The sequence below is a fragment of the Helicoverpa zea genome, chromosome 3 (genome assembly GCF_022581195.2).
Source record: "Helicoverpa zea isolate HzStark_Cry1AcR chromosome 3, ilHelZeax1.1, whole genome shotgun sequence".
Taxonomy (NCBI): Eukaryota; Metazoa; Arthropoda; class Insecta; order Lepidoptera; family Noctuidae; genus Helicoverpa; species Helicoverpa zea.
In genome coordinates, this window is record NC_061454.1 from 13654820 (window position 1) to 13667244 (window position 12425).

General features: G+C 39.0%; 1 protein-coding gene across 1 annotated transcript in view; it reads left to right on the plus strand.

Annotated features, from left to right (window-relative positions):
* The first annotated feature begins 5 nt into the window (after nucleotides 1-5).
* The window catches only part of LOC124646333 (transmembrane protein KIAA1109), a 46983-nt gene continuing 34563 nt past the window's right edge, over nucleotides 6-12425 (plus strand). Inside the window, exons 1-11 of the mRNA XM_047186457.1 lie at nucleotides 6-151; nucleotides 270-499; nucleotides 2338-2481; nucleotides 2762-7879; nucleotides 7962-8107; nucleotides 8192-8703; nucleotides 8968-9148; nucleotides 9280-9441; nucleotides 9747-9872; nucleotides 10223-10322; nucleotides 10978-11034. Of these exons, the coding sequence (XP_047042413.1) occupies nucleotides 150-151; nucleotides 270-499; nucleotides 2338-2481; nucleotides 2762-7879; nucleotides 7962-8107; nucleotides 8192-8703; nucleotides 8968-9148; nucleotides 9280-9441; nucleotides 9747-9872; nucleotides 10223-10322; nucleotides 10978-11034 (6778 nt within the window). The 5' untranslated portion in view covers nucleotides 6-149. The remainder of the gene's footprint in view (nucleotides 152-269; nucleotides 500-2337; nucleotides 2482-2761; nucleotides 7880-7961; nucleotides 8108-8191; nucleotides 8704-8967; nucleotides 9149-9279; nucleotides 9442-9746; nucleotides 9873-10222; nucleotides 10323-10977; nucleotides 11035-12425) is intronic.

Genomic DNA, 12425 nt, shown 5'->3' on the forward strand with positions numbered 1-12425 from the left:
AAGTTCTGAACCACGGATGGGCAGTGATTTATGATTTTGATAAGAAAGACAGAAAAATAGTATTAGAAATGTGTATAGTGTATGATTTTCTAGGGCAGTTTAATTGTATAAAATGTAAAAAGTGTCAGTGTAGTAATTAAACCACCATCATGTAAGTTATGGCGATTTGCGTAGCTTTGTAATTGAGTGATGTTTATTTTCTTATTTAGAGTTATTTATGAAGGTTTTATTATTGTTTGATGATTTTTCCGTGTTATGATTGTGTTCAGGGAGAATTTCACCGGGTCTATGGATGATCCGGTGGCGCAAAGATGGAATTCGTCGTCAATAGACTTCGCGGATTTAACAATAGATAGAAACTTTGCCCTCCTGCTAGTGTCGCTAATATCCGCGATACTATGGATCGTTTATATAACGTACTACAACAGCCGTGTGCTGGGCTACATCCTGACCAGGCTCATCAACAAGTTCTATTTTCAAGATGACAATTTCAAAATAGGTGAGTGACCCATTTATTTGTGCACCTAGTTCATGTTCATGATCAAACTATATTTGATTTCTAGGCCAGGCAACCCACACATGCTCTCAATAACTCATACTGTGTGGTTGACAATTTAATAAAAAAACATGACTTATAGTTTTTCCATAATAATCAATAAGTGGGTGATAACATTCAATCACTTTATAAATATGTTGTTGTTAAATTCCTTTGATTATTTTTAGCTATTGGTACACTTAGTGCATAAGAAAGGGACAAAACATAGATAACATACAAGATTATCAGTTACAGATAATGAAACAGGCAACAAGTAATGAGTAATCAAAATAATGACAATAGACCTTACTACACTACATAGCTATTAAAAAGGAAATTAAAATAGTAATCCAAAAAGTATGATTTCACTTCAGTTAATAATGTGAACCTACTGTAAATGTGTACATATATTGCCTTGTATTTACAGGGCCTGTTCAGTGTTTATTTACATAAACATAAATTATAATTAATCATGCCTGTGAATAGAATTCTTAGATAAACTAAAAAAAACCTAGGATAGAAAATAGAAATATGTCAACTATTTATAGTAGTCATATTACAATAAGGAAGTAGTTACAAAATTATTATAAATACCAAAGCTTATTTGCGAATAAACTAATACAAACAAAGAAATCACTAAATTCTCAATTCGCATTACAATTTCCATTTTAAAATTGATCAGATGTGTGCAAATTAGCCAGACAGAATAATCTACATTAATTTTTTTTCTTCTATAACATTTAAGTAAAACAAAATTTTATCTGTTATGCAAAAATAAGCATGTATTAAGTTGTATATTTTTCATGTATCTGTGATAGACTGGTAGATATCTAGATGCGTCCAGTGTTTTCTGGGCCCGCTAGTATATAATATTAAAGCTAGTATATAATACTAGCGACCCGCTCCCGCTTCGCACGGGATAACAGTATTTCCCTACTATTTAATAGGTTATTATACATATAAACCTTCCGCTTTAATCACTCTATCTATTTAAAAAAACTGCATGAAAATCAGTTGCGTAGTTTTAAAAATTTAAGCGCACAAAGGGACAAAGAGACAGAAAAAGCGACTTTTTTTTATACTATGTAGTGATTAAAGAAATAAAATAATCGATACAAAACATATGAATCACACCCATCTGTTTGTCTGTCAGTTTGCCTTGTTTAACAGCAAAACTTGCGTAATGTTATCAAAACATAATACAAAATGGAGAACATTATTAATGTTGATTATTCAATGACTCACACAATTATGATAAAAAGGATGCAGTTAGAAAGTGACCATGAAATATAATTTACTATTCAAATTGTAATTTATAAATGAGAAAGTATGTATCATGTTAAAAGTATGTTTGTATCGCACTGTTGAATTGTTGAAAAATTATTCATGTTTCTCTAATTTTGACATATTTTGATCAATATTATTAACTAGCTTTTGCCCGCGGCTTCGCTCCCGTCAGCTGACTTCTCTACTTTACCCTATTTTTTTTTCATAAGGACCTTCTCCTGACAATAACAAACACAACAAAAAAAGAATTAGCCAAATTGGTCCAGGCGTTGTTGAGTTATGCGCTTACCAACACATTTTGCGATTCATTTTTATATTATAGATAATTTATGTATTCAAATTAGGCCGAAAAGTATTAGATTGTAAACTTAATACAAAACCTTTTACCTATGTGATTTTCGTGTACATAAGCAGAGCCAGAACAAAATCCTATTGTAATGGCAATAAAATAGATTGTTTAACAAACATATTGATTTTGTTAAGGTATTAAGGTATGTTTATGTGGTTTATTTCAGGGTCGTTCACCCTCAACGCCCTGTCTGGTAAGATAATGTTCCGGGACATAGTATACATCAACTATGACTACAGTCTGCGGATACAGGACGGCTACTTGATATTTAGGTGGTGGCGCTCCTATGTGCCTAAGGATGTTTCCGAAGGTATTTTTATAGTTTTTAATTGTTCCACTAACTAGCTCTGTAATCATTTGATTCTTGAAATTCTTACCATTTGCTAACAGACATTTTAGAAGGTTTCATCTAATTAGGATCATATCCAACTAAATAGGATTAACAGAAATTGATAATGTTAAATGTCTTTGCTATTACACGCGCAAATACATGCGTTGTTGTTAATGCTAATGATTCGTCCTTGCCCTACAGGAAAATGTTCAATGTCAACACAAATGCTAATTAATATTACGTGTCATTAACTCCGCAGACTTGTCGCACTCGGACACGCGGCTGTCAATAATGCTAAACGGCTTCGAGCTACATTTCTATAACCGCTGTGACTTGTACAACGAACTTGAGAAAATATTCGGTCTCGAGCCTGTTATCAAACAACAGAATGACGACGACTATACCGACCGCGATAAGGCTATGAATGACGCCAACGAGAAGCGAAGACGAGCGCAGGAGACCGTGAGGTCCGAGGCCGCCATGGCTCGCACGTGGCGTGACCTCATACCCGTAATCAAAATCGATATCTGTTCAGGGAGAGTAGTTTTCGGTAATAGATTAGTCCCAACCACGTTGTCTATAAGCGTTGAGGAGTCCCACTTAGTGTACAGTACAAAGCCCCCTGCCTCCAGTTTAGACCACCTAATGCACTTTGTCAAAGCGAAAGCAGAAAATTGCAAAGTAATGCTCGCGCCTAGTCCTAATTACACGTCGATGGTTGACGAACCACCGCGGTATATGGGAGAGGGCTTCGTGGTTATGAGCTCCAATTACATCGAAGTTTACTTCTATATGGACGAGCCAGGCTTAGTGCCAGAACAACCTGTCTTACTGCAGTTAGCTAATGGAGATATTGTAGAGTCAGCTCCTCCGATCTGGGGCGTGGATATCAAATGTGGAAAGGGAACAGACTTCAGCTATGGGCCTTGGGCGGATAGACAGAGAGATCATCTATTCAAATTCTTCTTCCCACCGAATTATAAAAATTTAGAAGTAACGCCTCAGCCAAAGCCTGGAGATATCAGACAAACGCAGTCCTTTGATATAAGATTGTCAACTTTAAATGAGGCCACAATTGATATTCTATTTACGAAGAATAAGGAAACTAACGCGGTGCATATAAACATTGGTGCTGGTTCATACCTAGAAGTAACATTGCCATGGATCGTGTTACAGGACGGGTACACGACCAAAATAACCGGACAATTGTTACACTTGGAAGCTACCACAAGTCTACAGTATAGAAGCTTAGCTGAGAGTGAAACATTAGAGTACACTGTCAAATGCCACTACCCTCTTGTATGGAACCACCATCAATGTTGGCAGTTAAGTCTGACAGGTTGTAAAGCCACCACACACCTCGTCTATACACACATAGACTTCTTTCAAGATCTCATTAACGACTGGTCGACAAAAGCTCGCCCAGACATCTTACACTTTGTACCTTATACCTGGAAGATATCGTTGCTACTGAAAGAATGTGAAGTAGTGACGGTAAGCAACCAATACAACTGGATAGACTGTAGTTCTACTAATCAAGAAAACAACCACGTCGCGTTCTGTGGCGATCTACTCGACGTCTCATTCGATTTGCCCTTCGTTGATTTCTTGCCAGATTTTATTCCACTTAAGATCTGGGTTCAAGGCGAGGCAGTGGACATGAGTCTATACTTGCCCGAGGTGAACACATCAAAGCTACTTCTTTTATCTCTCGATAAGAATATGAAGCTAGTTCCTTGCAGACTAAAAGCTTCCAAATGGAGAAGAAAATGCGTCAAGTCACAGGGTTGGGTGGACTGCTGGTCCGTCCCTATTGTGGCGCTCAGCGTCAGATATAATTATCATCCCATACCTCCTTTGGGCCCCGAACCTCAGGCAGATATCACTACACCGGAAAAAGAAGAAATTCTCTTATCACCGATGAGAATACCGAGAATGAGAAAACAACCTCAAATTAACTGGACATTAGATGGAAATAAATTCGACAGAACGACGTTACCACCTGATAAGGTCAGCGTGGAACTCGAAGTGGGACCCTCTATCCTACTGGCTTATGGAACTATCATTACAAGCTTTATGAATTTACTAGAAAATATCTTTGGTGAAGACCAAACATTTACTGACATGCAAAAAACCCCAAACATGGAAACTTTTTATTGGTCCAGTGATAATACAAAACTAAACGATAAGAGCAGTGTGAACCAACATACTGAGATATCAATAGACGACTCCACCGATTCAAGTAAGGGCCCTTTCGACCCTCGACATTACAGACCTTTGGACGTGACAGTGTCCATTATAATTCACGATATACAAGCGCACTTAGTTAAAAATTGTAGTGAAAGTGAACCGCCTTGTCCAGTCATACTAATCGAACGATTTGGCTTTGAAATGGACAAAAGCTTCAGAGAGACCAAATTGCAACTACTGCTTAGTCCATCAATATTAGTATCTGCAAATAACTTGTCTCGGTCGAACCCCACCAACTCGGGAGCCTTGTATCAAGGTCACTTGATGCTCTCATCCTTCCAACTGCGAGGTAACGGCTTCTTCAGCGACACCAACAGGACGGTTGAAGAGGATACTGTGGAGTACGCCTGGATGATGGAACTTCAGCTAGGTCAGCTGACGGGCCGCCTCACACTGCCCCAACTGTACCAAATCATATCATCATTAGAAACTTTCCTGCTACTCATATGTGATAGCGAAAACGAATTAGTGCCTCCCAACCCTGCTAGACAGTGTCATCATGGATTAAACAATGTTATGTGTGCAGAAACAGACCTCACACTAAAATACAGATGTCCGACAGCAAATGAAATCAAATACAAGATGATTCGAGTCGCGATTGATCTCATCGACATTTACATCGCAGATTCCAACACTACGCTACAGACGTGGATCTCTCCAGTCAGACTAAGCTTTTGCAATTTACACGGTTCTGGATTCGGAACGGGCGTGACTGGTTTACTGCCAAATATAAAATTAGCTCTCTACACTCAAACTAACATGCAAGCAAATACTCATCACCACTCAAATGGTAGTAACAATAGCCAGAATAAGCCGCCTGAAAGTGATAACTGGGTAGGGGTCGGCTCAGTGGCCTTAGGCCCTCTACTTATCGAAGCTGCCTCATCACTGCCCCAAACGCCTAAAAACCTACATTTAGTTCAACAAAAGTTCTTGAAACTTCACGACGATAAGACGAAACGACTTTGGTTCTTGTGGCCAGTTGAAGGAAAGAGTTCGCAGTGTGGTTGTACCGGAGGATGTGCGTTCTTCGGTTCTAACAGAAACGGTCCTAATTTCTTGAAACCTAACCCGAACGACTTGAATGAGGGAATCAATGTGGCTATGTTTAATATAATAGAAACGACGCCGGGCGAGTACGGGTACGGACAGAGTCTGTTACATCAGGGGCAACTTGTATTCCATACGCCGCCATACAACAGTCTGAATGTGTGCCTGCAGCCAACTAATGTGGCCACTTTAATACCATCGCCTTTACCACAAAACTTAAACAAGTCCCCGCAAAGTGCAGAGCGTCGAAGCCTCACAAGAAGATTCTCTTACACAAGTATGAGCAAAGGAAGTAACAACCTTCTGGTTTCTAGTACGAAAAGCGATGTTCCTTACGCGCGCTTAGTGGATTCATCCGTGCCTTTAGGAAGCACTAAAATTGATAGTGACTCTAAACTCAACAAGAGTATATTGAACGTTCCTCAGATGGAAAGCAGTGTTTCTGATTCCAAATTGGCGCTTAGTTGCGGCGCCAAAGATAATGCTAATGTTACGGGTAAGAAACCGGCTCCAACTGATACAGAGTCGTTTGTTGTACCTAAAGTGCCTGTGAGAAGCGTTGCCGTGTCAGAATCGCATTATTCATTGAACTCTCAAGTACCACCAGAAGACACCCTTCCCGCCGAGGTACAAAGAACCATGTCTATTACAAGCGAAAACCATTCCGAAGCTTTTTTCTCGGCTGACGAGGACATGTTCCCAAGCCGGTCATCTAGTTTGAAGCATTCCTTCGGCAGTCGCCATAGTAACCCTAGAGATAAAAGCTCCTTTGGTATCAACGATATAACGAACGAGAAATGGACCAATTCAGCGCCCAAGTCTGAGGCGGTAGACATTCCTGATACGATAAGTAATTTGAGCACTGGCGTACAACCAGATTCTGAAAGCGGTTCTGTGTCATCAACCTCATTCATTTCTGCTATCTCTTCGCAAGAAGATATGACGCTGGTGAATCTACACATGCAGACTAATAAACCCATAGTAGACTCACCGTTACTAATGGCGAGTTATATGCATAACTTACCACAGTACAAATGTCCGAACTGGACCTGCTGCTCCCTGCCAAGCGGCAGCGATGTCTTCACATTACCACTATTTAAGAGAGCTGATGACGGCACCTTAGTTTACGTCGGACAAAAGTACCTGCCAAGCTTCGAACCAGTTGGAAAAATTAACATACTAAGATTAGTATCGAAGAAAGATCATAATAATCAGAATCAGCATGGACCTTATTCTAATTTGCCTCCACATTTTAACTCTCAAGTGAAAGCTCATCCCTACCCGCAAGGCTGGTGGGATGTTCAGCAGACCGTGCAAGATAGCCAAGAGAATACCACCGAGAAGAGTACCGCATCAACTGTAACGACTACGAGTGACTCGAAAAGCGGATTATTCGTCAAACTTCGAGGAGAAATCGATATAATGCTAACCCCACTAGTACTAGAAAGTACTCAGAAATTCGTCGAGTCCCTTACTCCGGTATTAGCAAATATACATCCGATAACAGTGATAAATCACTTGCGTCTGCTTTGTATCTCATCGGTGTCAAGTGCAAATGTGTTGAAACAAAAGCAGTATGTTCAGAACTGGCTGCCACAGATGCAAGACAGAAGCCAGTCCAACCTAGTGACGGATAAGGACGACAAGTGTAAACTTGCAACGATACCCCATTCGAATGTATACGAAGAGAGCATTTGTGAATCGTTGCAAGCGACGGTCACCATTCCCAAAGTCAACATGATCTTCATTCAGTCTTCAGTAGTTGAGGACATGATATCATTCTCAGCTTTAGACAATATTCAGGACTTAACATGCGTATCTTTATTCGGAGTATCGGTGGAGAATATCATTGCCAAGTACGTGAGCACGAGGAAGAATTTGGAGTCCGTGCAGTTATACTACAGACCTACGTTAAGAGCTTTGGGGAGTAAGAAGTCGTTTGGCATAATGAAGGGCCCACGTGCGTTGATATCTGCGCAGACGTCTGGAAAGAGACGTGGCCCTGAGAGAGGGGAGCCTGTATATATTGAAGCTTCGCAGCAGCAGTGTGAAGATACTACTATCACTTTGAATGTCGGTAAGTAACAGAACCCTTTAATTTCTCGTAATAATTATGTACCCCAAAGTTTTTTATATTGATGATTTTTTCGTGTTTGTAGGCAAAGTCCATGGTCAACTCCGGCGCATTCGCAACGAGTCCTCTCAACTGAAAGACGTCACAATCACGGGCATACCGTGTCAACATTCCAAAGTGTCCTTCAAGTTCATTCGTGTCGACTCTTGTGCTAAAGGATGTGAATCCATGGTAAGTGGAAACAAGAAGCTTACTGTAATTTAAATCCTGTGTCGTCAGTGATAAGGTTGATTTTTATATGTCTGTTTTTTCCAGTGCTGCCAAAACGGCACAGCGACAGAAGCCCAAAAGGATACCCCCATCGGCTTCATCATGTTTGAATGTGGACTCGAAGGCATCTCAATAAAAGTGTCCAAACATTCACAATCACACAAACCGCAGACACAGACCGAAGAGAAGAAACCCCTTAGACCTGACAACGAGAGCTGCAGAGAATCTGTCAAGTCTGCTGAAGAGACCAAACCTGAGAAAGACAGGAGTACCAAAAGCAGGACTTCGGGTATCGAAGACTTGTTTAGAAAGAGGGACTCTAGTTCCAAACCTAGTACTCCGAATCTAGGGAGTGCTCAGCCTCCTCCCGTGCCCCCTCCGCCTGAACCTTCGACTCCTGGGCCTGAAGAGCCGTCGAACAATGACAGTACGACCACTGTGGTGCCTCTCAAGGACAATGGGAACACGTCCTCCTGCGCAATAGACCTCAAAGTAGTGTGGTTTAACTTCGCTGCTCCTCCAAGGACTCCTATTACTAAGAAGATTGATTATACCAGGTAAAGAAGACTTCGGATATTCATTATTTTAAAAGCTTGTCATTTATTTTTATGGATACAGTTATACGTACTGTTTATGAGATGAATCGTGTAGCAAATTCTAGACACTTTTTTTTAAATCTTAGCTCACTTGCACTAACAAAACTTAACTGTGACAAAACGAAACTTAGGTGCATATTATATTACGTGATTTTTGTTCGACATTAGAGGTGATCAAACCTATTACATTCCCATCAGTTTATTTATTCTTACTACCATTTCCAGATTGGACTGGAACCTCCTAAGCACGGCGTCTCCCGCCATCAACGCGTGGATGAACCCGTGCAACCGCCTCGGCATTCGCGTGGTGGCGCTGTACCGCGCGTACGCGAGGCGCCTCACTGCTACGGCGGCTAGTCTCATGGCTGCTGCGTTAGATTTAGCGCCGCATCATACATTGCCCAAGGTGAGAATATGGGTCTTGAAACGACTGTGATTTGAACCTCCTAAGCACAAATCTAATATACTTTTAACCAGTCTATTGCCTGTTAAACATCTCCCAATATTCAAATTAAATCCACAACTCCTTTCCAACAGAGTCGCTACGGGCGCCACACGCCGATGGCTAAGCAGCTTCGCGAGGAGCCTTCACTACAACTATGTGCAGTGTTACTGCGGTATGCACTGCAAGCTGACGCCGCGGCGGTACAGGCTGACTTGGCTGAACGACATCTGCCGTCGCTGTCTACCTTGAGACAGGTCAGTTATATCCTACAGACAAATAACAGATGTTTCTAATCAGCAAAACTATAGCAATGTTATGAAGTGATGCCAAGGAAAAAGGTTGATATGATCGATTTAAATAATGATCCCATTGCCGAAGAAAGTAAGTTAGGTTTCGGCCCACTGGTCAGCATTGATTCTTGGTTTTGCCTTGTGGACCGTAAGGGTGAATGCACCCTATAGTCTATTTGAGCAATGTAATTTTAATCCAAAAAGTTTTTTTATTATGTTTTTTTCACAACTTTTATGATCGGTGATTTGACAAGAGTGTTCTATTCCAGGGTGTGATAGTGCTGAGCCGTCAATGGAAGAACATCCTATACACCCCATTACTGCTGGAACATAACTACAAGAGCAAGGTTATGAAGCCGCTGAATGTTACCTTCGCGTTACCTGATCTTTTGGAGGTAAGTCTGTGTTAAATAATGGTAGCCTCAAACAGTGTCCGGAATTCAATGAAATGAAATATATTTATTTTAGAATATGGTGGATACAATAACAATAAAAAATATGGAGATTTATATTCAGATTCTATGATTAACAAACGGCATTCATTAAGCCATTCTAGCTAAAAAAGGCCCACGTAAATTTTTGAGAGGATATTGGAACTATGAACTAGGCAAATAAAAAGTGAACCTGAGTATCAATACAGCAGTATTTTAAATTTTAGTTGTTTAGTAACTGTACAATATGACACACAAGGACTACCTCGAAATGCTGTCATTAGTATATGCTTATTTTCATTTACTTTATATAGGATTCAGTAGAAGGATGGCAAGAGTATCCTTTGGAGACAGAAGCATTAGACGAGAACTGTCTACTACTCAATATGGACGTGGATAAAGTCAACCTGCCTGGTGAGTACCTTTTGTATCTTTATACAACATGACACAGTTTTACATTCAAAGTAAATTGGACTTTAAAGCGATAACATTTGGGTTATATTTCAAAGAACTGAAATATTGCATTTATGACTTTACAATATAAGTGAATTATTTGTCAGATTTTTGAAGTAAGACCTGATTTGATTTTAAGTATTGTATAAAAGTTATCATTTTGCTTATTTATCGAAATTATTATTGAATTGTATTATACAGTATATATCAATACAATTATGCCACAATAAAGCCAAATATAAATAATATCAGTACTGCTAAACTCACAGTATCTCGCATTTGGCTTTTAACTGATATATTATTTTGGAATATTTAATGAAATTAGTTTTATAGATTACACAAAATTATTTTTGTTATTTGGTAGAACTAAGTTAAAATCAAATAATGCACTAACCAAAACCGAATAAGAACAAATAGTCGAAAAACTGCTATAAAGTGAGCGAATATTGGTAGTGACATTAAAACTATTTTGTATAACATTTGTATTGGAATTCTTCAAAGAAAAGATGGAACATCATTGACCACAAAAAATCTATAAAACTATTTTCAAACCTTACAATTATTTTTATAATTTATTATACTACATAATTAACACGATATACGTTTGTGGGTGAAGCGTCCGGCGCGGCGGCTAGCCCGCGACCGCACTCGTTCCCATCCACGCCGCCCTCCGGTTCGTACACCTGACACTTTGTGTTGTGCTGCTCATAGGGGATTTGTGAACCTTATGTCTTTGGAAATAGAGTTGAAATTCAAAGTTCTGCTATATTTGGTAGTTTGGGTCTGATTTGCGGTATTGCAAATATACGGCGTTAGTTTACTGGCCAATTAGTATTATTAGTATTCTATCCACTTAGTCTACATAAAGGCGAAATAATTATTTTCTATAGACTCAAATTTCGGACGATTTTGCATAAGTGCAAAGGTTCTGAAGTCACATTGAGTATAAGAGCGTTTTGATGCGAAAACGCATCGCACTAACAATGCACTGGATTTCGGTGTTGCACTGCATTTTGGTGTAACACATGACGTTATATTTTGATGTGCCATCAATCAAAGACATCTAAACATTTTTTTTTTCTAAGGTGCACAGGTCCCCAAAGTTTGAGGTTGTTTGTTATGCTCCCTCAGATTGACCTCTTTGAGCATATAAAATTGTAGTGTTCCTGTTTTCTATAATTCGGCCTATACTGTACAAAATTTTAAAAGTTTTCTTTTATTGTGAGAATGATAGTGATGAAACGATTATTTATTTTCTACATTACCATAGCATTGATATCATCTTAAGCAGAAAGTCTTGTTGGCACAAACCATGTCGTCATATCGAGTCACTAATGCATATTTTTTTATCAATATTACAAAAGCGGATAATCTATAATTTACAATCGTTTCATCACTATTATAAACGATTTCCATAACAAACGGTCTCACAGCGTGTGTTATGCGTTTTCTGTTATGTTTGTCTTGTCTGTTCACGACGGCATGGACTGATCATATACCTACATATAACTACTGAATATGTCACTATATATCCTTATATTCAAATGATGTTAAACCTTGCTAACTTTCATCGCCAATCCTTCATTGATATTTCCGTCATAATCTCTTCATAAAATGACCATACAGTGTTTTCTCTTTCATTCATTTTTCGTTTTTTTCCGAAGTTTTTGGTAGTGGTGTTACCCTTGCCTGATCTAGTTTTGTTTGTTTATGTATGTGTCAGACATTTTCCTATATTCAATACTTAACTGTCAATACCTCATCAATGAATCCTGTGCTTATTTTAATTAATTATGAGAGCATTGGCCGTCGCTTCGCTTTCATGTTAACCATTTATAAATATTACTTATAACCGCTGATTAATCAGCTATAATATAAAGCTATATACATATTTCTAAGCTATATACGAATGTATAATTGTCTGGTTCTAATGCTATGTTAATGTTATCGCTATACATACAAAAATGCACCTCTTCTTGTATTCCTGCAACGAGTTGTAAACTATCTATCTATCTTTAAGCTATTCGTTACTGCCAGAATAATCATCGAAACATTTAATATGGT